The sequence below is a fragment of the Dermacentor andersoni genome, chromosome 9 (assembly GCF_023375885.2).
Source record: "Dermacentor andersoni chromosome 9, qqDerAnde1_hic_scaffold, whole genome shotgun sequence".
Taxonomy (NCBI): Eukaryota; Metazoa; Arthropoda; class Arachnida; order Ixodida; family Ixodidae; genus Dermacentor; species Dermacentor andersoni.
Window position 1 is genome coordinate 39,977,501 of NC_092822.1, and position 25,463 is coordinate 40,002,963.

Here is a 25,463-nt window from a genome sequence, read left to right on the forward strand (position 1 = left end):
TAGCACTGCTTGGTGTAATGTTTCTCCTTAAAGACCTGAAGCTGACTAGGGTGCGAATTAGCAAGCCCGATGGCGAACTACACCCACGCGTACGTTACGCCAAGAGTCACATATGCCGTCCAATAATCGACGGCCGGTTATATTTCGGGCGTAAGGGCTAACCACGTGACGCGGGCCTCGTCCTAAGTTCCGGAAGCATTCGGGATTCGTCGACGTTTCAGGTCGAAGCGTGTCGAGAGGTGCGAACGGCATTCCCCGAACTACGCCCATCGACTCTCGTCACCGATTGCGCGAGCGGTTTTCAAATTCACAGTTTATATCGATTTCGAGTTGGGAACGTCGATTAACGACCGAAATTCGGAGGGCATTGCACGGTGAATCTGCAGAACGGTGCCCCCCTCTCCTGATCGGCTAAATCCTCACACCAGAGTGGCTTCGCGGAATCGAATTATCCAGCGACGTACCATGACCGTACAGAGCCGCAGCCCCGCAAGGCGTTTCTTTCTTTCCAATCGTCCGCTCTATGCTCCGTCTCAAAAGTTACTTGCAGTGTGGCGAAAGCTAGGGCTCCCGTCAGCCAATCGGTAAAAAGAGCACTCTGCGCGTTGCAGAGTTGCTATTGCAATGCGCCTGAAACTATCGAGTATTTTTTGTTTGTCCTGTCCTGCTGCCGATTTTCGATACAAAGAAAAACGTTTAGAAGTTCAATAGGGCCAGCGTTGGCTGTAACTAAGATGGCGAACCATTCTCTCCATTGGCGCGTCTTCGCTGGGATTCAGCCACAGGGTCGCCTGTACAGCAATGTACAATTTTATTACGGACGTAAAACGACTACCTTATTCAATTTCGAAAATTGTCTATCGATTACATCGTTTTTTTTTAAATGTAAATGTAATTTATCTCAAATTTGATTTTAGCTTTCCTCTCATTTCTGCATTCCCCCCCCCCTCCCCTTATACAGCCGCAGATATGCTAAATAAAAAGAAATGATATGATTAAGTCGTACGCTTGTAGAACCGCATACTTCTCGATAAATTTCTCGGATTGAGTAAGAACCACTGTTGGTTATCGGAACAGAACAGAGGGGGGGGGGGGGGGCGGCTCGCCTATTGTGCGTAAGCGATCTTGGTGGGACGAGCTGGCCGGTTAGCGCATCGTCGCGCCAAGGGCGACGACCAGATGGCGCACGGCAGAGGGGAGGTCGCTTCTTCTTAACGTCTACTCGGGGTTGGCGGAATCGACCCTTAGCATTCAACGCACTGCACGGTGTTGGCGAGACTCGAGAAGTAGTTCGCAACTCTCGCGCGAGCGAGACAATTGCGCTCTGTCTCAAAAAAAAAAAATATAATAATATGGAAAGAAAAGATGGGGCTGGTCCTCGTGTCTTAATTGGGCGGAAATCGAAATTCAATCTACTCGCCGACGAGAACGTACGGCCAGGATTTAATCAGTTCGCGATATTGTTTCTGCTTCCACATTTCCTCGGGGAATGCACAATCGAGCCGGGAGAATGGAAGGAAGGACGTGTTGGTGTGCGGGAGGGAGGGTGGTTATGCGCGCACGCGTTGCAGCTGTATTTGAGAGACGACTGTACGCGGCTCGTGTAACGGCTGTGCGGGGCCTGACTCGTATTCCGTTTCAATCATTCTTTCGTGCAACCAACGCAACGAAATCGCTGGCCGGGCGGTTGATTGGAAATCGGGTAATTGTGTCGCGGCAGCCGACGCATAGCGCTGGGCGCACGTCATCTTTCTTTTTTTTTGTTTGTTTGTTTGACGAGATTCGGTGCATCCCGCTTAATTAGGAACTCGGAAAAAGCGAGACCGAGAGAAGGGCTTTGCGAGCGTATGCAGCTCTAGCATTCACGCCCAATAATTATTTCTTTAGACGTGTGGCAGCGACGTAGAGGGAGACGCTGAGCGGGCGCCTAAAGCTCGCCGGCTTAGAGAGCGGCGCTTTGCGGCGAAAAAGGAAGCGTTCCGTGAAGGCGATTAACGAGGAAACTCTTTGACATGTGACAGACGGAGTCTGCGACCGGCGCGATAGTTCCACTTCTGTACAAATAAGCTTCTGGAAGACATGCGCACAGACATAGAGAAGGACAGGGAAGACGAGCACTAATCTTGCCTGTCCTTCTCCGTGTATGTGTGTCAAATTTGCGCCCCTCTTCCGATGGTTGTGTTTCTCTGACTAGCCAAGCAAGAAATGCTGCTGTCAAAGAATGCGCCGGTGCCGCGACGTTTGCGCAGTCCGTGTCTTAGAACGCGACAGGTTGGAGCATTGGTCTGGCGAATTGTTGTGTTTCTGTGAAGTGTTTTACGTGTGCGCACGTGCCTGTGTGTGTATGTGCGTGCATGTGCGTGCGTATGTGCGTGCCTGTGTGAGTGTGTGTGCGCGTGTCTTTGTGTGTGCGTTCGTGTGTTTGTGTGTGTGTGTTCGTGTGTCTGTGTGTGTGTGTGTGTGTGGCCAACGTCATAAAGGCTTTCCTACAAACAACAGCGTCTCTAAAGTAAAAAAAAAAACTCCGTCGATTCTTTTGATTCTTCGCGCTTTGGTCACCTAAACGAGCTTCGCTGCATATTGGCCAGCAAGGTCTTCAACGAGGGATAACTGCATTGCCGCAGCTATGGCACAAGATTCGTACAATTGAGAACTGCTCTCACAATGACTGCAGCTCAAGATTACCTTCAGTCGGCAACAAGTTAAAAGCGTGTGGCACCAATACATTGTTGTCCAGCTCAAATACAATTTTAATAGGTGCGCCAGCCAGTTGCAGTTGCTCATTTTCGTGACGTCATAGTGGAGGCGAACTTATTTCAACATCGGTGTCCCTTGGTAACTATGTTATAAGAGTATGGATGCGCTCAGCGCATACGCAGTGCGGTTTTGTGGACGCAGCCTGTCCCGAACTCTTAGGTCGTCGCCGAGTGCATAGCGGTGTCAGACACTTCGTTCTCTCTCTCTTTTTCTTTTGCCACTGCTGTGATTGACAGTTCACATATCGACAGATTAACGGGACCACTTACCCTGGAGTCGACGTTTACACAAGGTGTCTCGCCCGCGTCGAGGAAAGTAATCACGGACGTTCGTGAGTTCTCGTGGGTGTGCGAAAGACTGAAGGCATTGCGGGAAAAGTACCGGCCTACGGGGAGGACGTCATTCGATGTCTCGGTCTGGCCACAGGGTAACGTCAACGAGAGAGTTATATCACTGCGGAGCTTTGCATGCGAAGCTCGTGAGTGGAGCACAGTTAGCCGAATCTCCCCTCCCTTTACCAGCTTCCCCAAGGGAGCCTCCAGCCATCATTTGCATAAATTATTCTTTCTCCTCCCTTTTGGAAATGTTGACTCCAGTCCGAGCCTTTCCCCTGCTCAGCCACTCTTAATCACTTGCTCGCCATATTCCTGTGAACTTTTTGCTCCCTTCGAATTTCAGCCAACCATGGCGCAGGCATGATCGAACTTGCCGACGGCGCATTGGCTAACCCGCTCGTTGTTTGGCGCGTGCAGATCCGCGAGCACATGAACCCCGTGGAGGCGATGGCGTCGCTCATTGCGGCCGTCACCCACGACCTGGACCACCCGGGGGTCAACCAACCGTTCCTTATCGCTACCTCCAACCACCTGGCTGCACTATACAACGTGAGTGTGCCGCTTGCCGTGACGATTACCGTGACGCTTTCCAGCAGCTTTGTTTGCAAGTAGCCTCGAGTAAAGCGCGAAGTGTCATCATATATATATATATATATATATATATATATATATATATATATATATATGCAGGGAAGACTGCTCCACCAGCCGAAAACGTTAAGTAAACACGTCTTACTTGCAAAAGGTTCGTCGTATTTTTCCTGCATATGTTACGTCGGGTCCTGCGTGCTTAACATTGAAGAAACCCCGTACACACACATTATATATATATATATATATATATATATATATATATATATATATCCTCACTTTGCAAATTATGGGAACAGATATGTCAAAAGTTGTTCAAGCTACAGGATTTGTGTTAAGCGGACGTTACTTCAGTATTCTCGGCTTCGATTCTTAAATAGCAACACGCGACTGAATGTGACTAACTGAAGGGTTATTTAGCGAATATTTTAGCGAGCTTATTGCGTATTGCGATTTGCCACGTAAGTAATGTCTGCCTTTTCGGGTTAGTCAAAAGACAGGAAAACGCTGTCGCAGCCGATATTAAAAAAAGAACTGTTCAGACTATATATGAAAAAAAAGAAAATTTATGCGCATCTTGCGCAATGTGCGAATCAGCGCAATCGAAGCTTTGACGAGCCGCCAAGCGAAAACGGCGCATCAGGATTAGGAACGCGCAGAGGATTTTCGTGCGTCCCCCATCGATCGTCAGCAACGCTGATGTACCTTGCACAGCAAAAGCAAGCTGTATTCTGGAGTGATGCTTTCTATATATTTTCAATATCTTTTCAATATATTTTCAATACATTTTCGATAGATGTTCAATAGATTTTCAATACATTTCCATGACTCGACGCCAAACACCTTCAGAGCAGTCGGCCGAAAACGTTCCCAGCACTGTGCGAAGAGCTGGTCACAGTGCTGGGAGTGCGACCGCTACCGAGTCTCGCATAAACGCACTGAAAGTGACTGTGACTATCCGCGTCAGTGATAGCTCCTAGGGCGAAGCTTATATGACATCAAAGCCCCTATAACACCCCTAAATAAATCCTCTCTAATTGAAGTTAAGTTAGGTTAGGGGATTGACATCGGTGGAACGACTAAAGCGATGTATTAGGCTTTATAGAAATAATGAAAGAGTTTATTATTATAATTATTAATATTATTATTATTATGTGACGACGACATGTAGAAAATCGAGTGACGTTTCTGAAATGATGACCGTGGTACGATGATAGCGTGACAACGACTGTAGACGACGTCGACGCCATAATGGCCCTCTAACTGCTCTAAATAAATCCTTTCTAAATCCACCTAATTGAGATTAAGTTAGGTTCCCCAAGTCTCTCTAATAGAGGTTATGTTAGGCATCATCATCATCATCAGCCTGGCTACGCCCATTGCAGGGCAAATGTCTCTCCCATACTTCTCCAACTACCCCGGTCATGTGCTAATTGTGGTCATGTTAGGTATAACCTCACCCAACTCCCTCTGAATGGAGTTAGGTTAGGTTCCTCTCCAGTCCCTCTGAACGGGGTTAGGTTAAGTTAACCTAAGCCAGCATAACCTAACCCCAATTAGGGGCATTTGGAGAGGATGTATTCAGAGGCGTTAGCGGAATTGGATGTGAAATGAGCTTCATCCCAGCTTCGACTCGGCAAGACTGCCGACGACAACACACAGAATCGCGGAGATGTGGGCAAAGAAAGCGTCGCGTCTAAAACAGGTTTCATACAGTCGTGTACTTCGTCGGCGACAACACATGACGGCGACTCACTGGTGCCCGTGTCCTTTCTTCTTGCGCAGAATTTCTCGGTGCTAGAGAACCACCACTGGCGCTCTGCCGTGTCCTGCCTGCGTCAGTCTGGGATTTTCGATCACCTGCCCACTTCTGTATGGTGAGTGGTGTGCACCGCACCTGGTTGTCCGTTGCGTCCAAGGAAGCAGCCTAGCATTGGCTTCACGGCTGTCTCCCGGCCAGTCTTAGACGTCTGCCTGTCAGTTGGCGCTCACGCGGTGTGTTATCGTGGGCATTGCCAAATTCCGGCGCCATTGTCGAATCCGCCATGTTGACGATTTTTTCATTGGCTCGCGCGGAACTGCTACGGCCTCGTGGCGTGACTGGCTCAAAATCTCCACATGACGGATTTCGGCCTTCTCCAGGCTGCCACTGCTGTTCGTGAAAGCAACTTCTGTTTTTACCAGAGCCGTCGAGATGTGACCTGCTTTTGAGACCTTTATAACACGTTTGTGCTTTTCACTCTCGGTATCGTTATTATTTTTTGGGAGGAAGTAATTTTTTCTCCCTTCCGCTGACTGGTTTTCCTTGTTACCTAATCTTCAAGTGCGAACCACGTTGTGACTGCCCAGCCAAGCACAGAAGCCGTAAAGGCTAACGTTACAGAGTTAGCCGTAACGCTAACTCTGTTAAACATAATGGTCGTAAAAAAATACTGTGCTGATATCACATGAAAGACAAGGCTTTTTCTCGACGTGGTTTTGTGTTTACGTGCAGGGATGAAATTGAAGAACAAATTCGAAGCCTCATCCTGGCAACGGACATCACTCGGCAGCAGGAGTTCCTGTCCAGGTTCAAGGTGAGCCCTCTCCTGACTTGGTAGTGTGATTCTTGTTACTTACTTAACAAAAGAAATATTGCGAGCCGATGGTTTACCCCGAGGGGGTAAGTAAGAGGTAAATCATTAAGTAAATAAGTAAGGGTAAATAACGAAGGAAACGACAGAGTAGCAAAAATAAAAAATGTACGGACGGGTAAAAAATATCACAAAATCTGCGAGGGCGTGCCAAACCGCATTGTGGCGCCCCCCAGTGGCGAGACGTCGCATTGCGCATGCGCATCCTATGGTGCTCGTGTGCCTGCGAATACGCGCACTTCTGGCCAATCAGCTGTCGGAATTGTGACGTGTGCAAGTGCTTGTAAGCGCTTGCAAGTGCCCGCTCTGCAAGTGCTTGCAGAGCTGGGTGCGTGTTTCGACCGGCGGATCGTGGAATGTGTCGTCGCACATCGTAGCGGCCGAAACAGACATCGTATTCGTATTCGCTATCGTAATCTTCTGCATTAGTCATCATTCCGACAGCAAGCTGGCCAGAAGTGCACTGTAAAATCATTTGCACCCCTAAAAGTGAACAAGGGTGTAAATGGGCGTGTGATTCACACCCTTACACTCATTTTAGGCGTCAGGGCGTGAGTTTAGATCGATTTAAATCCGCATTCGCTTTGAAAGTTGTAGATTATGTTCCAGCGTAGATGTATCGGCAGGCACACGAACACTAAAGGATGCGCATGCGCAATGCCATGTTTCGACACCGCACCCTTGCTTGGTCAGGGGGCGCTAGAACGCAGTTTGGCACGCGCTTGTCGTTCCCGTAATATTTCGTCTTCGCCTTTACGTAAAGGCAAAAATTAAAACGAGTATAACGATCGATACAAAAACTTCAAACAACAAATAGCTTTTAAAGCAAGATAAGTATTGTTCATTAGCTGCAGCAAAATCACTGTGCGCAACAATAATCGGAGGACGTGAGTTCCAATCGTCAATGGTTCTTGGAAAGAAACGAAATTTGAAGCCGTTTTTTTTCGCAAATATATGAATCAGCGTATGTCCAGGGCTAGGACGAGTCTTTCGAGTCGCGATATGGCGAACACGATTAGGCAGATTGAATTTAATGCGTGGCACAGCCGCTTGGAAAAAAGTAAGGCGCACCAAAAGTAAGATGTATCACATTCCCCATAATCCGAGATATAGATACAGTCTTCTAGTACTCAAAGACATTTCGCTAACATTTTCACATATGATCATATTGAACAATAGAAGGAAGTGAAAGAAATTGAGGTGTCACACCGATTTGCAATACCACATGCGGATCGTGAGACATCAGCACAGCTAAATACATGAGCAAACACAAAATCACACGTTAATAATCTACAAAAGAAGAGAACTACAGTATAATAATAATAATAATAATAATAATAATAATAATAATAATAATAAGCGCTAGTCTTTAGTACTACTTCTAATCTAGTGCCGTCTAATCTAACCGTCTACTGCCTTACGCAAGCATGTCAGTCCATCTCCTAACACATTGTAGAACCCCAAAAGTTTTGAAGAGCCTCCTACCAGCAAAGTGCTTCGCATAACATCGATTGCCACAGAGTGTGGGATCTGCCTGATATTTTCGCTTTATTCTCGCAGCGATACTTGGAGAACAACGTGCTCGACATGGCAGACAAAGAATACCGTCACTTCATTCTCCAGGTACGTTGAAAATCGCGTCCACAGGCCAAATAATTGTTTCTCCATTTCGATCCGGGGGGTTCCTTTGAATTCTTTGCACTTGTCTGACCTAAAATTTAATTCTCGATACCGGACTCCTTGAAATTAAGCTGTTTGAAATTTTCTTCATTTTTTTTTTGTGAGAGAACCAGCAGGTTTAGTCTGCTGCGTGGGCTTGAACGTTTTTCAGCTGTCAAAGTTCTTTCGCGAAGCTTGTGAATTCCTTGCTAATTGTTGTATTTCGCTGAACTAATTAGAGGCTCATTATGCAGGTGTTAACTGACTTAGATTACGTGGTTCTATTGTTTTCGTCTACATTTCTCAGCCGTAAATTTCGCAGGACGAGAGTGAACAGGTCAAGACCGGTAGTCTTCTTTTTTGTACTCTCTTTTTTCTTTTTTTCCTTTCGCTTGTAGCAACATTCACATGTGTAAGTCGAAGTAGTCGAACCATCTTACTTTCTTTTTTTTTTTTTTGAAAAGCTGATCCACTGTCGTATCACGCCCTGGATTTTCTTTCAGATTGCTCTGAAGTGCGCCGACTTGGGAAACCCCTGCCGTCCCTGGGATATCAGCCACCGGTGGAGCCTGCAAGTCTGCAAAGAGTTCTACAGGCAAGGTACGAGGAAGTCGCACTGCGAGCTCGGAGAAGAGCGTAGCTCAGTTGGGTGTACACGACATCCGGCAACGCTTCGTCGCTCTAATACACCTGGTTAAAATTTTTTTTTAGTAGGAACGTTATGAATAGCCTGTGGCTGATAGCGCAATCTTGTGATATCGGCCGGATTACACGAAAAGGCGGTGATTATTAGCCAAAAGTCGCGATGTGCTGTAAAACCAAAAGGGTTTTACACTAACTTTTACCTGCCTCTGGGCGCGCTGTAATTGTAAATGTGAAGCCCGGCAGAAATCGAGTCCTATCCTTTCAGTAAAAATGTTGCGCTCGATGCTAGTTTCGAGAACCACGCCTTCAGGATACGTGACGAAGTGAACTTAAAATGCGGTGCTGATAATTGTTGAGGGGGACATTGTGTTGATCATGTGTTGCTCAAAGCGCGGAATTTCTGCTGCATATGTGTAAGACGTTTACTGAAACTTGACATATAGCTAGAACGTGTGCCCCAAAGTCAATAATTGTAAAGCTTCTAATTGAAACGTTGGTAATTAGTCAACAATACTCTGTGACTTGCTGCGCAAGTATCGTCTTCCTCATCAATAAATGCAGGCGATGTAACAGGGTTGCGCTCTTGGCCGCTGGCGATACATAATAGCTCGGTTGTCACTAAAGAATCGCCGGTTGATGTACTTTTATCTAAATTTGACCATTGTTCCGATAATGTTACATGTTGCATGGTGCAGAGGAAGGAAAGCACACAGTACCGGCTTGTGAATGTAGAGCTGCTTGTAGGAAAAAGAAATCGCGATAGTGCGTGTTTTATTTATTCATTTTTATCCTTCTTCATTTAAGTGTACCGCCGCGCTCCTTGGCCACTCAGCCGTTATGGGTGTGTACCACAGTCCGGAAACCATGATCATTATATGACGATGATAAATCTTTGTTAATATATCGGTGGCTCATCGCATACCCAACTATCTTTTCTCCCTTTTATTCATGTTCACATGCTCAATTGATTTAATAATTAGTTACTTTAGCCTTCATGCCAGTGACAGTTAACATTTCTTATCTCATAATCACAAGGCACTAGCTTAATTTCAATTTGTTTTCTGTCTTTTAAAAAAAGAATTTGTTAACCCATGCACCGTCCAATTCATGGCGGGTGCCCCAGACTGCGTTGAGCCGTTTTATAGAGGAAGAACTAACCAACCAGTCATCGACGTACTAATCGCTTTGTGGTTTGTGAATCGAGAGATTTCGGCCGGGCCAGCTACCCAGAAATATCCCCCCCCCGCACCATTACACCATGCGGAGAATGCCCGATTCCTCAACAAAGGCTCGCAAAAGAAAAAAAAAACACTGTCGGCCTTCCCTGAGGGTGACGGATACACTTTTCAAATCTGGTCACTCGTCACCCGCTGCTTGCTCCGGACAGCTGCGTACTGGGGCACTCCCACAGCAAGCGCCCGATTGTTGGCCCAACTGCCGTTTTTGGACTCTGGGGCAACGCGCTTGCATCGGCGGTAGCTTGTTCTTCTTTTTCCCTAGTGAAATAGCGCAACCCACTCTGGGGGATCGGCCATGGATCGGGCGGTGAAGGTGAAGGTAGCTGTTCCACCGTGTTTATACCGAAGACGTCTTCTTTCCTTACTCGCGCGCCAGTGCATGAGTGCATTTGAGTATACCACCAGTGCGGGCCTTGTGCACGAGTGCTTGACTGCAGCGACATGCGTTGTATGTAATTGCAACGCTACTGCCTTTAATCGCGTGCGGTGACGGTAAGCAACTGAAACTAATGTTTCTGGTATTAGTAAGCAAACAATTCCTGCTGGCTGCTTGAGCATGCACATTAGCGTGTATTCTTTTTTTTTATTTTTGTGGGGCTCTCGTGAAAAAAAAATTATTTAATTTTTATTAGCTTCGTGGGTCACCGCCGGTAACTGTATACCTCAGTTACCGCTCCTTCTACAACGAAATATTTTGCCACTGCACTTCAGACCTACACAGAATCGCTCGCCTCTCGCCGTTTTGCAGGTGACTTTGAGAAACGGCTGAACATCCCAGTCACGCCAATCTGTGACAGAGAGAGGACTACGGTAGCCAAGATACAAGCCGGTGAGTTCCGCCCGGCTGAGGCCTCTTCGCCTTGTCTCGCGCTGAAGTGCATGCATCGGCTTGTCGAGTCGCCTTGTCGAGTGAGCGCGTCAGGTTCGAGATACCGTGCGCGCTCCGTTCGTGCCGGGACAACGCCTCCTAGATAACACACGGCCGGTGCACTTCGATCCGTGACGTCACGCTACCTTGCCCGACTGCCATAGTATCTAATGGGGACGCTCCCGATCGAGCCGCGGTGCTTTTGCGTCATCGTCTTCGCCACGCTGGGCTTGGCAACGGAAATTTCGGTCCAAGTAGCATGATGTCACAAACCGGAGTGCACAGGCCTGCCATTTAGGAGGCACTGGCCAGGGGCACTTCCTAATTCTATACCATGGTTGTTTTATTATGATAGCGGTTGCGCGGAAACTCGAGGCGCCGTCATCGTGCGTTCAATATCGTTCGAAGGCGCATGCGCAATACGCGCGCGGGTGGTTAGAGCGAGCTTCTACCGTCTGCCTGCTGGCACGAGCGAATTGCGCCCTCACAGATTAAGGGGTGTTCCATTTTTCTTCCTTTTAGCTGCAACGAATTAAAAAAAAAAATATTACCTATGGCAGTTACCACAATTCTAACTTTCGTCCTAATTTACACGATCGCGAGGGCGCTACTTCTACGAGAAATAAAAAAAATGCTCAATTGAATAACTGACCTAATTACACTACATTAACTTCTTAATTAATTAACTTCCGGCGCGTTATTTCAACCTACGAATTGTAGCCGGCGAGTTCGCAAGCGATATGTACACTCGGCCACAAGATATTACGGACCATGAAATGTGAGAAAAAGCTGAATATTTCCGCGACCTCGCAGCGCAGCCTGGTATTTGCATTTCAGGCCGCGACTATAGTATGCTAACAACATTGTCGTATGCAGTTCTACTGGCTATTGCTACAGGCTGCTTCGGAATTAAACGTTTTCCGAGATCCCGTGGTCCGTAAACTTCTGTGGCCGGGTGTACTTGCAACGAATTCTCGAAGTGTCCGACGAAAGGCATTGGCGTTCCCTTTACTTTTGTGCTTCTATGCATAAAACAGCGTTTCTTTTTTCATAAAAAGGTAAGTGGAACGTAAGTGCATTTTTTTCCCCGCAACTTTAACGGCGCATATCTCGAAACCAGTGCCATCCTCAGAATTCGTTCCAAGTCGATATGCCTTGCAATCTCACTAACTAAAATTCGTAGAGTGAAATGTGGGCCGTAATGTAATTAGTAAATACATAATTAGCATAATTACGTTAATTCGATCAGCATTTTGATTTCTCGTAGAAGGAACGACCGCCTCATGCAGTAATTTAGGTCAAGGGTTAGAATTGTGCCATTTGCCACGGGCAATCTTTAATGTTTTGTTGCAGCGAAAAAGCAAAACAAAACAAGAAAATCACTCTATATATACGCACACTAGCGCTATTGTTTAGCGGCTGTCTGCGTCCACATTGGTCTGAGTGGAACGAGCAATAGATGTCTAGTTAACATTACCCAATATTTCGCTGGGTGCTGACTGACACCATCAACGCTTTCCCGTTGATCTCATCTCGTGCGCCCTCGGTCGATCGACTTGCCTTAATTCCTGCTTTAATCGCGAACAGCCTGCTGGATTCTATCGCTACAAATCACAGTCATTTCCTTTTCCATCAACGTCTCGCAACATATTCTCGCCAGTTGTCGGTCCCTTTAGCGTGGACTCTTAGCTAGACTAGTGCCTCTAAGAATTCGTAAAGATTTCTCAGTATTCGAGTATAGTTTCGGAGCGTAGCTTTTCTTTTTAGTGTGATATCAAATATACGGGCGCTTTAGGCGCATTCGTGCGTTGCCGCCGTCGTGCTGTCCTGCTATCGACTGCGCATGCGCGGCCCACTAGTCGGGGTCTAGGAGGGGTTCCAGACACGCGCAGTGCGTTTAGCTGGAAAGAAAACGGCAAAGCCAACTGCACACACCGCCACACTCGGCTCCATTGGCTTCGCCCAGGGTCAATGAATTTAGAACTTCTTGCTGGTCTAGTTGGTGCATTGATTTGAAGAACCAAACTGCGCATTCAAAAAGGACAACCACAGTAAAAGGCGACGGAGACGGAAAGAGCGCCCTTTGCGTCTCCGTCGCCTTTTCCTGTGATTGTCCTTTTTGAATGCGAAGCTTGGTTCTTCAAAGCCAGGGAAGCGTTCTGGCTTCCGGTGCTGGCATAGAGGGAACAAGCATTGGCGTTCCCGCTTTGCAGCTGTGTGAGCACAGCTGCTTAGTCGCTGACATGCGCCTACTGTTTCCCTTCAGTCTGAGTGGCAGTGCTCCTGATAACACCTATACTTTCTGAGACGCCGTCAGTGCAACGTAGAACATTGCTAGACATTCTAGATAAATGTATACTGTAGTTAGATATATATCACGCAATTAGATAATTAATTCTAATTATGATGACTTACTGTAACATGCACAAAAGATCACTTTTCCTCCTTTAATAACTTTCGATGAAGTCTCGAGCAGCGTGGTGTATTTTTTTTTTTTTTTTTTTTTGTTGCGCACGTTTACCGGTAGTCGACCGTAACTCGTGACTGAAGGGGGGCTAAAATCGGTTGCGGTCTCGTCGTTATCTTTCTCACGTTAGTGTTGTTAGCTTCTGACCACCAATGTTTATTGCACTAGGTTTGGTGTGGTTAGAGTTCTTTATGTAGTTCTGCTAGCCGTTGCTGAAGTGATAGTTGCAGTAACTTTACCGCATGTTCACTCTCATAAATCGCTGTCCACTTCTGTGATTCGAGCTGCAACACTTTACAATCGGTAATGCTACTTAAGTTACCAGTGGTAGTGCTTGAATCGTTGTGCTTTTCCTTATACACAGCAACACCGTGCTCCTGACCGTCATAGGTAAATTAGTGGATGTACGAAGGCATTTTCTTCTTTTTTTTTCACTTTGTTGACTGTATTGCGTTATTCGCCGTCCCATTATAAATAATGTTGTTGGCTATGGTTGTGTATACCGCCAAACGCTTTCGAAAGTTGGTCCACGTACGAAGAGGCGTCGGAAGGCCCGCATGGACTGTTTACAAGGGCACCACAGCTTTACTGCAAGAATACTTGAGAGAGAGAGAGAGAGAGGGAGAGGTGAAATAAAGGGAAAGGTAGGGAGGTTAACGAGATTACAATATCCAATTTGCTACCCTGCTTAGGGGAGAGGGGGAAATCAGACGGTAGAAGGTAAATGAAAAGAGAAAGTGCACCCTCTTGTCGAGCGCGGCACAAGGTCAAAATAGAAAACAAAAATGATCAAGCTGAAGTGTTGCAACAGGCGAGCTGTTCGAAAGTAAGCGCACTGTCTTCTGCGTTGAGCCGCCTTTGTGACGACTACAAGGACACACACGTAACCAGTAGCCAATGAGGCGCGCCGTAAGCCGCGAGTGCAGTGAAATTTCGCCCGGCACGGCGGGGAGCGCCCCTTTTTTTACTCCCGTTGCCGGCCGACCGCGCAGACTTCTTCAAGTTCGTGGTGAGCCCGCTGTTCGAGATCTGGGACCAGTTCCTGGACACGCCGCTGTCGCGCGAGCTGCTGCGCAACCTGTGGCTCAACCACGTCCAGTGGGAGAAGAAGGTGGCCGCGGCCGACGACTCGACCACGGCCGCGTCGGCGTCCTTCGAGACGGACCTCAACGCTCCGCTTGCTTCGGAGGAGGACGAGGGCGACCTGCTCGACTTCGACGACGACGACGAAGACGACGAAGAGCTGCCGCCGCTGCTGCGGCGCCGCAGCGCCACGGTGGCCCGCTACTCCTGGATGGAAGAGACGTTGAGGTCGAGCGCTTGGGGCCGCCGACACAGCATGCCGCTCAGCCTGCCCAAGCTGCCCTCGCGGACCGTCATCCGGCGCCGAAGGCAGTCGCTGCCCCTCGCGGTGGCCAAGGGAGTCGCCGTCGCGGCAGCAACGGGAGGCCTGCAGCCGCCGGAGGTGAGCACGCAGCCCGTCCGGGTCGCAGGGTCGAACTGCCGCGCGTGCCGGGTGATTATGATTATGATCGTGAGGATGATGATTATCGGGATGATGATTATTGTTATGATGATGATCTGTAGTGGAATCCCCTTTGGAACAGGGATTGCTATAATGGACATCGTCAAATTCCGCCGTATTGTCAAATTGTGTAATGGCGGCATTCTGTGCCAGTGGAATAAACCGTAGCAGTCCTTTTTTTTTTGGTCAATCAGAGCCGACAAGATGGCAAATTCTACAATTGGGCAACGTCCAGATCAACTTTGAAGGGTAGCGGGTTCTTTTTTTTGGGCGGGGGGGGGGGGGGAGTGGGGCTAGTTGGTTTTCCATAATGTTAAGTGGTGCAGCGCGAAGCAGTACAGAGGCACACGGAAAAGACGAGGACGAGCGCTTACTGTTGGCAGTACGCTGTTGGCGGTAAGAGCTCGTCCTCGTCCTTTCCGTGTCCCTCTACCCAGATTAACACCCTGAGTGGTGACAAGTAAAGTCACCCAACCAGCTTGAGCTAACGTGGTTTTACCGGAAAGAAGCCTAGCGCGCATCGTCACGCGTTTGACAACTTAGTTCCCTGGATGCATGACCACCGAGACTGCATGGAGCGCAGGAGCCAGCGTTGGCTCTAGCGACATCCCTTGTTTCATCGCTGTGAATTTTTCTCTTTCAATGTCCATCTAACAAATTTGACAAAAATAATGACGCCAGTTTATCACTACTTCATTCAAACAAGACGACGAGGTTACTGTAAGATGGGAGACTTGACGGTCGACAGTGACATGAACCACGGGAGGCTTAGCCCAGCGCAAGCATTTTGAGGAAGGAGATGACCTTTTTCGGTGCATTAACTGCTCTTCTTGGCATGGTGAGAGCCTAAGCGAGTACTCTTTGCAAGTTCTTCCCCTAGGGGAAACAACAAGTGCCTTCCTTGGTAGGACTTAAACAACTCCCTCTAACCCTAGGGCGAACACTCAGAGGGAGGAACCTGTTCAAATTTTCGTCTTTTGGGGAGATGGAAGGGGACCCGTCTTGAACTGGGCAACAACTGCTATATACATCGGAATGTTTGATCGCGAGCACTACCCCAAGGTTGAGGATCCTAAGCGACTAGCGCCTTCAGAAGCTCTCCCATGGCGGAGACGAAGCTGTCTTCGCCAGCTGTCGTCCGGGCGTGGACATGTCCTTTGCTTTGAGACGCCGGCACCGGGCTGGTGCTTCCCTTGTTCGCGCACTGTTGAGCTCGTTCAATATGTTTTGGAGTTTCACCTCGCACCCTTTTTACTAAGGCTCGCCGATGATGCATTATCGTTTTCCCTCCATCTCGCAGGAGAGGCCCTCGTCGCCGGCGCTGTCGGCCGAGAACTTGCAGCCGACGACGAGCCTGCTGTCGCTGTCGAGCACGCAGGAAGGGGCGCCCATCAGCACGGTGCTCCAGAGGGTGTCGCGAGAGAGCGAGCGCCGCTTCCTCGTGCACCAACCCATCTCGTACCCACCGTACCGCAGGACCTCGGAGCCCTTCGTGGCGACGCCCTCGAAGCGCGCCTTCCCGCGTCGATCCGAGTCCGTCTTCGCCTTCTCGTCTTCCATGGAGGTTGAGCTGGGCGACGGCGAAGGCAAGGAAGGCCACAGCGGCGACGAGGTTGATGAAGCGGAGCAGACGGAAGAGCAGACGACAGGGAAGACGAAAGAGCAGACGGCAGAGCAGGAGAAGGAGCAGACGGCAACGGAAGGACTGGATGGCGAGGAGACGGCGAAGACTACTACGGCTGCGGAAGAGGGGCAGGGCGACCGGGAAGCAGTCACTGCGGAGGAGCACGCTCAAGAGGCTAACTCTCCGGACCGGAAAGACTCCTCGAGCTCAAAGACTTGCGAGAACGGCTGCGGAACGCCCTCGCCCCCGCCTTCTGCCGTGGCGTCTCCCGCCGGAAGTGACGCGACGCGAGCGAACCCTGGTGGTGGGGGCTCACCTTCTTCTGCCGCGGTGCGGGAACGCGGGAAGGGCGACGCGTCGGGCGACTTGACGTCGGGGAGTTCGCGGGCGAAGCCGCCTGCTCAAACGAAACGAGCTCGCCTGCAGCGCACACCGGCGCAACTCGCCAACCGGCCGCGCGGTGAGTGTTTTCTAATACGCTCCGGAGAGACCTATAATTATTGGTACCGACATGCGATTGTTTCTTTTTTTTTTCTTAGATGCCCAAGCGCTGCCCTTCTGACACATTTTGTCGTCCCGTTGCTCACGTATTTGGCGTTTTAAAATGTCTCGCCAGACATTTCTGGTTGCTCCAAACCATGTCACTGAAATGTCCTCTTAAACGTACCATTGCAATGGGGCTCCCAAACGCACCGAACGTTTGTATTTGTTCCCTTGTAATTCATTTTGTTACAGCTTATTTTCCCACATCCTGCTGCCAGATTATTGATATTTCCCTTATAGTGAGACACGCGACGACATGCCAATGTCTCGTCACAGAAATTTTGCAATGTCTATGGATACTAATTATTAATGCGCTTGGCTTTGTACCACTGACTGTTGACCCACGGATTGAGGTACAGGGAAAGCGAGAGGAAGACGGCGCGCGACGATGCTATGGTACAATGAGTTATACACACATGGTCCAACAGTCAAAACTGGCACTGTGCTCACGCTATACTCGCAAGCAATGCGTCTACACAAAATCTGGCGTTCCCTCGTGTTCCTCACTATACGATGCAACTTTTTTCCCGTCCTCAGCGCCACCGTCCGTCGTTCCCACCGCGTCGTCACCCAAGGCCACATTCACCATCGAGCCCCCGCCCAACGAGGGCACTTCCTTCGGCCAGAAGTCCAAGGACTTGGAGACAACCACGTCGCTGGAAAACGAGGAGGCGCCGATGCCGTCGTGGTCGCACCGCTTCAGCCTGACCAACGAGCGGGAAGCGCACCAGATTGAGTTCGACCACCCACCCGAAGCATCGTGGAGAAACTGTGCCAGGTGCGAGCGGCGTCTCTGTTGTACTCGCGTGCGCAGTTTCCAGATTTGTAGCTAACCCCCCCCCCCCCGGGGGGGGGGAGGGACTGCCATTTTGTACGTAGTTAAACTGCGCCACATTGTCGAGTTAGCCATTTTGCCTGCTCTGATTGGCCCAGAGAGCCACTATGGCCTCTCTTATTGGGTATGATGGTGGTGGTGTGTTGTAGCTACAGGTGGGTATCTGATTGGTTCATAACGACGCCATGGTAGGAATTGATAGCCGGTTGAAATTTGGTGGTCCCCAGAACATCAACCTCGGGTTTTGGTCCTGAGAATCGCAGGTGTACGCGCTTACGATTGCTCCTTCCTAGGCTAGTTGGTTCACACTGATTAAAAAGATTAACTAGCGCGAAATCAACGCGAAGACTGAGGTAAAAAAAACCGTGCAGACAGAACAGAAGCTTTAGACGTAGACGTAGAGTATTGTGTGTCAATGGCACATACCCAATCAGAAGTATTGACCGAGAATTCGGTAGGCCAATATAATGATAGAATATAATAAATAAAGCGCAAAAGAAATTAACGAATAACTGAGAATAGGTAGGTTAAAATCGAAAGAACCAGAATACGTAGAGCGTAATTAATGAAAATGAACACACACACACACACGCACACGCGCGCGCGCGCGCGCGACGTATGTACGTACGTACGTACATACATACATACATACATACATACATACATACATACATACATACATACATACATGCATGCATGCATACATACATACATACATACATACATACATACATACATACATACATACATACATACATACATACATACATACATACATACATACATACATACATACATACATACAAGCAAACAAACAAGCGAATCAGATCAAAGCCAAATTTCTAAAGAGAAGACACAGTTAGGTCAGAAAACGGTTATGCAATCCCACGGAACCTACAAGAAAGCTCAGCATGCAAATTTGAAAACAAGTAAATGTACCGAGAGGAGGCCCACAATCTATTTTTGTTTAAATGTTCTCAAACTGTCGCCACAACGTAGGAACAACCGGAGGAGTTCGGCACCGACGGCCCTGGGCCTAGAGCGACAGGTGTCCTTCCTGGACGACCCCGCGAGAGTGGCCGGGACAGTGTCCGAGACGGGAAGCGCTCTTCCCGCTTGCGGTCTGGTCGGCGCGCTGCCGCGCCGCTCTTCCATGCCGTCCGAGCAGCAGCTCATTCACGGTGCGTTTTCTTTTCTTTTTCTTTTTAGGTGAAATACATCCGCACTAGGCTTCGGCAACATTAGTGCTAAGCGCGCACGCCTACAAGCGGCGCACAAAATATTATGCCTTCTTAAAGGGCGATGCAAAAGCTCATGAAGGGGGGGGGGGGAGGGGGGGAGTGAGCCCTAACTGTCGCTCCTCTCATTAGCAAAAAGTAAATTCCGTCTCGTCATGTTATAAGTATGACGTGTAGATCCCTTAAGCTCGTTATAAAATGTATCACCAGATTGCCTTTTTCATTTTGAAAAAAGAAAGAACTTGGCTTGCTAGTGTAGTTGCATCGTGTTGGTCCTTTTGAGTGCTAACCGCACTAGTGCTAGTACACTAGTGCTAGTACACTAGCGCTAACCGTGACCCGGCAATCAGTGTTTATTTGTTTGCTTGTTGTGGTGTCAATTCAGAAACGTATAAAATGTGCAGCTGTAGAAGTATTTCCAAATGCTGACCACCGTTCCCATAATAGATTCCGCCGTAGTTATTTACGTTTACAAAATCATAATAATACACGGCATAAGAGCCGGAAATACCGGCTTTCAATAAGCAAAGCTCATTTATATCTAGTTTTCTGAAAACTTGATTCTGGCTATGACTTAAAAAAACAATTATTTTATCGTTTATGCCTGGTTGACGATGTATATCTTTATTCGACGCAATCCCGCTTCACTTTGAAGCTATGCCTACAGCACGCATGACAGTTTATTGAGATACTTGCGCGGCCCTCTCATTGCTTTGCTGCTAAAGCCAGCCTCAGCCACGATAACGATGGGCCTATAAGAACTTCGGCTGTGTTTGTATGCGTTAATAAATTTCTATTCCATGCTCCGACGTTATAAACACTCGTTGCCATCCTGTACTGCTACAGCCTGTTGTTGTGGTTTCTTCCCTGTAAAGCGTGCTTTACTTCTTACCGTTGTTATTGAGGCGAAGCAAACCTATGAGGTCTATTCACTTTGTGATGAAAACTAAGTAGCTGAAACTCGACTAAGATTAGATTAGCATTGCACTCCTAAAACTGATTTATGTAAAGTTCTTCTCTTTTTTTTTTTTTTGCTTAAAGACTTGTAGGAGCAAGCGGCGCCTTTTATGTATATGTAGTTCATCGCACAATAAAAGCTGCAGAGAGGCGAGGTCGCTTACCTTTGAATTTTGCGTGGTTATCCACATCCAACTGAATTAGATTACAACCTAGAACATTCGAGCGCTGTAGTTGTCTGCTGTTATCAGTGTCGGCGTGAGAATATCGTATTACTGCGCTTTTGCATAACTGTCTCGGCAGCGTTATGAAATTTGAAGCGGATGCTTGCAGTGATGCTACTACGGTGCGAAAAGGGGCTTGCGTGCACGGTGTTCAAATCTTATTTTTCCGTTTAACGTGTTCTTGATCACGTAGGCAATCTTTTTTTTTTCTGGAAAAGCTAAGGAGTAGCATATTTTACGTTTGCTCGGTTAGGTAGTCGTCCGTTACTTTTCCGCCCTATAGTAAAGTAGGCTTCACGTAGGCCACGCTTAAAGAGGGCCTGTAACGCTCTCTGTGTGTAAGGTGTCAGTTGTGTTTGGCAATATAAAAAGCGTACCCACAAAATTCTTTAAAACACGTTTTTTTATGCTTTTAATGATAGAGTTTTCTGATATAACTTGCTGTTGTTGCGAGAACGCGGCAAAAATGCCCATTGTGCCTCGTCCATGATCGCGAAAAGAATTTGCGTCGACATGGCCTCGGAATCGCCTCGTCTGTATATCGTCTCTTGCCAATTCATTCTATTTAAATAATAATAAACTGAAACCACGTAGCGTGACAAAGGCCAGCCCGCAGTATGAGCGCAGTGGTGTCGTTTTATGCCACGAAATTGCGTCAGCGCCACGTCTCAGAGGTGACATTTTTCTATTTTCGCCGTTGGCCGAAGGAACTGCTTAGTTGTGACACGTGAAGAAATACGTCTTATAGCCGTGGTGCTTACTCTTCCCAATGAGGCTGTTTTAAAAAGTTAAACTGACAGGCAGAGTAGCCTTTCTGCAAAGTTGTGGTCTAGCAAAATGCACGTAGTACAAGGATATTTGGCCCAGGCGTTCGTGACAGTGCTGCCTTTCGACCGCGCAAGTTTATTTACCATGTTAAGTTCTGGTCAAGTTCAAGCAAGTGCCCCGCCGATACATTAGGCTTGACCAGAATTGAACACGGTAAATAAACTTGCGTGTTCGATTTCAATGCGCTTTGCTGCGTCCACACACAGTGATCCCTCTATGCCGCTTTCTTTTTTCTGTTTCCCCTTTCCCTTCCCCCACTTTAGGGTAGCAAACTGGACGCTCGTCTTGTTGACTTCCCTGCTTTTCCTCTCTTTGCTCTCGCTCTCTCTCTCTCTTCAATTCCGGTTACAGGGCCTTTATTTCTTGACTGATGAGACAGAAGGCATACATGGAGTTTAGACAAAAAAAAAACATTAAGCATAATTCGTTGCCACAAGTAGAACATACATACAACAGCGTTCACGACGTCGCCTTACGGCCAGCGAACTCCCCTCTGAACTTCCGAATTCCGGCGTTCCCTTCTCCCCCCCCCCCCCCCCCTCCCATCTCGCAGGAGAGCTGAGTCGCTCGGAGCTGGTCAGGCTCGCCGCGGTGGCGGCGGCGGCCGCACCGACCGCGGCGGCGGCGTTGGCACGTCGCCCCGTGCAGCGCGAGCTGATCCGGCGCCACAGCATCGGGTTCCTGGAGCCCGTGGCGCCGTCGTCGGAGTCCGAGGGCGGGTCGTGCGCCACCTCCACGGCGTGCAGCACGCGCCGCGGAAGCTGCGCGCCGCCCCCGCCGCCGCACCAGCACCCGCGCCGGAGGCACTCCAGCATCAGCTCCAGGGACGAGGACGAGACACGCGACCTGTTTCTGCCTTTCGTCCCGGCGCCTGCCGCCGCGTCGCCCGGGTCGCTCAGGTAAGCGGAAGTCTGCCTGGTGGAGACGCTGGGGTCGGGAGACGGGGAGGACGCGGCGATTCGCAGATGCGGGCATGTTACGATAGGGAACTGCGAAGATGGGGATGCTCGGCGGCGCGAACTTGCTGGATCGTCGGGCAGCAGTCGACAAACGAAAGCGTCGTCGTCGTCGTCATCATCATCATCATGTTTTGTGTCCACTGCAGGACGAAGGCCTTTCCCTGCGATCTCCAATTACCCCTGTCCTACGCAGTATTCTTACAACTACAGTCCTGTAAAGCGTGCTTCTTTGCATATAGAATGTTGCAAAGGAGAAGCAACCTTGCGTGGGTGCCTAATCCGTATTGTACTGCGTGCGCGCGTTGCTCTGGGCCTATGAAATTGTCTTTCGTTCTGGGATAGTATTTGAGGATCGTTCGTCTAGTTTTCGTCACCTCCATCAGAGGTATCATCACTGTGCTTAAGGTGATCGCCGAGTCAATTGCCGAGTTTCCCATAATTTTCATTGCCAATGCCCTTGTTGTTGTGACGTTTCCACCATTAGGTGTCTCATGGGTCACACCTGAGGTGTTCCTAAGCGGCACTTCTACAGTCAAGTGCCAACATTTTGCTAGACTTATATTCGTTAAATCAAACGCAGTTGGACATGCCAGGAAATTGACACAATGATACAGACATAAATTATCAATCGGGATTGCCTCATAAAGATGACAGCGCGGTGTTGATCGCTACAAAAGTGAAGATGCGAATACGTGAATCTACTGTCAAAGTGACCATGCCTTCCTAGACAGCAATGAGCCTCATTTGTGGCTGTAAATACATTACAACACAAGAGTAATGCAAAACAATAAACAATGCAAGATTCCCCGAAAGCACATTTCACTCGCGTCGATACAACTGGTCATTCAACATGCAGGCATGTGACAAATATCTGCAAGTACCATTTTTAGGTAGCTGATCAATGTACATGCGCACTGCAACAACTTTTTGTGGCACTAAGGGAAAAATTTCTACGAGGCTGAAGGTTCTTCGAGGGTATCGGGTTGCCAAGCAGTCCTTATTAGTTACACGCCATCACCAGTTTCTGTTTCAGTACCTTGTTTGTTTGACATATTTCTGACATGTTGAGAACTTGAATCTTAATAAAAGAAATGCTTCAACGAGTTCTACGACAATGGTGTTTGATTTGTTTTTAAACTTCAGAGAAAGCACTCTTGGTTCCTGGGTCATAGTACTTAAGTACATTAGACACTGCTGCTTCATAATCTGCTTTTAATATTGTGTATTGCATAAGAGTACAAAGTGTACTAGTTCATTTCGTGAATGCCATAATGAACAACCGATACGACAGGAAAAGAAAGAAAGGTAACCATAGTATTCGCGAACTTATTAGCTGAATTCTGTGCTCTTGTACAGAACGTATGTTTTGTCTTTCTTTTTCGTCCTGTTGTCTGAAGTGTTCATCATGGGGCGTAGTACACTAAAGCATTTGTCGCCTTTGGGCCAGAAATGTTCATAAGTAACCAACCAGCCTCTCTTTGTATCTCTCTGCAGACGACGTCGAGGGTCGCTGCCAGCTGACGTGCCTCTGCCACTCATGGTGTGCGCTGCGGAGAAACCACAGCAGCAGGGGAGTCGAAGGGTCGTCTCAAGAACTGGAGGTGCCGGAGATGTGTCGGACACCACGAGGAGGCGTGGCTCAACGGGCGAAATACTGAGTGCCCTCATTGGTCCTTACGGAGCCCTGCACGCATTGCAGGTGATGAAACAGCTTCTACTGCAGGACCCACATTTTTTTTTGTAGGACCCACAGGACATTTTTTTGTGCCACACCTCCCAGCATAGGCGCATCTCCTTTGGCAAACTTGAGCAACTTGGGGCAAGGAGGCTTGTCAAGCTGGCAGTTTGCATCATCTTTTTCTCCGACACCCTTATGCTTCTTTTATGCAGAAAGTAAATGTTTCAACGATTGATTGTGTACAGCTTTGAATACCAAAGCCACTTGGAAAGAAATCAGTGCTACACAACATAACTTACTGTCCTTGCTTGTATTTTACTTCTCTCAGCGCTTACTCTGTGACTTTAATATACCACTGGCAATTTTTTCTACACATTACACCAACAACTGAACCTCGCATCTTTCTCTTTACTTTGACTAGAGTGTCACATACACCTGTTTCTTATCTAATCCATACCACAATCTTCCTGCCTCTTAACGCTATGCCTGTCATTTTTCATTTCATTTCTTATTGCACAGTTTCCAACATTTTCTCGACATGCTTTACTCTTCACATTTTCCGCCAAGTTTCAGCCCAGTAGGCTGGTACTGTTTGAATGCAATCATGACGAAGCTGTTTCTGATGACTCAATAATGCTGCCTATGTGCATTCTGGCTCATTTCTTATTCGTCTCAACATTCGTGTTATGATCTGATTCCTTCATGGTGACCAATTGCCCTCTCTAAACACTGATTAAACATTTTTTGTTCCTTTTCTGGACTATTGAAGATTATTTTAGTCCTTTTCCATGGCATTCCATTACAGTTCAAGGGCATTGCATTGTATTAAAGCTTAAGTAATTTTCCCAGCCTGCACAAGTCACTATCGGCAGTATCTTGCATGTCTCACATGCTGCTCCTCTCACAGAACCTTCCTCGGCGTGGCTCGGGCGGTGGCCTGGAGCTGCTGAGCGGACTGTGGCGCTCGCGCACCTTGCTTGGCTCGGACTGGTCGCCAAGCGGGGCACCGCCACAGCCGGTGTCGGTGGCTGGCCGCTTCAAGCTTCAGCGCCAGGCCTGCTCTCTCGAGTCGACCAGTGTCCAGTCGACGTGCTCATCGGCTGCCGGCAGCGTGTTCAGCAGTCAACGCAGGGGTTCCTTCCCGCAGGAGTTCTCCCTCTTTTCCTTCAGCTCGGGTGGGTTGATGCTGAGTGTGCTGCATGCCTACAACCTAAATTTTTTATTTGTATTCCTCGTAGAAAGAAAGTTTCTCACATAGCTGTAGCTGAGTGCCCAAAGCAAGTTCAGCTCTCTCGTGTATGCAGTGCTGATGTGTGTACGGCGCAGGGACTCTTGCTCGTGAATCGTCGTTTCAGGCATGCATTAATCAACTGGTGCAAGCAAGGTCTAAGTACTATGCTTCTTGGTGATGCCTTCATTTTCAAAAAAATTAGGTGCGTATTTGAGTTGAAATGGCATCGTGGCAGTGTAATAGGACATTGAAGTGAAGTTCCATTGAAGAGCAATGCGAATTCACAGCATAATGATTAGCCTAAGAGTGAGTCTCACTATATTTTGACAGACTTGGCAGTGTCCTTAAAAATAAAAGATTGTTTTCTTTTGGTGTGGCTTTGCTGTATTAAGATTAGTGTTATAACACGAATAAAATAGAGAATCCCGACCAAAATGGGGTTGTCAGGAAATTTTTAACATTTCGACTTCCACACGGAAGCCTTGTTCACCAAGTGAACAAGGCTTCCGTGTGGAAGCCTTAAAGTGAAATTTTTTTTGACAACTTCATTTTGGTTGGCGTTCTGTATTTTACTCCTATTATGCCATTACTTCCCGACCAGACAAGATTTCATCAAACTCTTAATTTC

General features: G+C 48.1%; 1 protein-coding gene across 2 annotated transcripts in view; it reads left to right on the forward strand.

The window, feature by feature from the left end:
• Nucleotides 1–25,463, forward strand: part of LOC126527708 (uncharacterized) — a 418,438-nt gene that overhangs the window by 374,827 nt on the left and 18,148 nt on the right. For both annotated transcript variants that reach the window (XM_055068895.2, XM_050175573.3), the window contains 13 exons: nucleotides 3,510–3,641; nucleotides 5,469–5,560; nucleotides 6,178–6,259; nucleotides 7,877–7,939; nucleotides 8,479–8,575; nucleotides 10,607–10,687; nucleotides 14,186–14,658; nucleotides 16,019–16,802; nucleotides 17,423–17,663; nucleotides 18,720–18,901; nucleotides 21,521–21,866; nucleotides 23,421–23,625; nucleotides 24,512–24,779. In XM_055068895.2, the coding sequence (XP_054924870.2) occupies nucleotides 3,510–3,641; nucleotides 5,469–5,560; nucleotides 6,178–6,259; nucleotides 7,877–7,939; nucleotides 8,479–8,575; nucleotides 10,607–10,687; nucleotides 14,186–14,658; nucleotides 16,019–16,802; nucleotides 17,423–17,663; nucleotides 18,720–18,901; nucleotides 21,521–21,866; nucleotides 23,421–23,625; nucleotides 24,512–24,779 (3,046 nt within the window). The remainder of the gene's footprint in view (nucleotides 1–3,509; nucleotides 3,642–5,468; nucleotides 5,561–6,177; nucleotides 6,260–7,876; nucleotides 7,940–8,478; nucleotides 8,576–10,606; nucleotides 10,688–14,185; nucleotides 14,659–16,018; nucleotides 16,803–17,422; nucleotides 17,664–18,719; nucleotides 18,902–21,520; nucleotides 21,867–23,420; nucleotides 23,626–24,511; nucleotides 24,780–25,463) is intronic.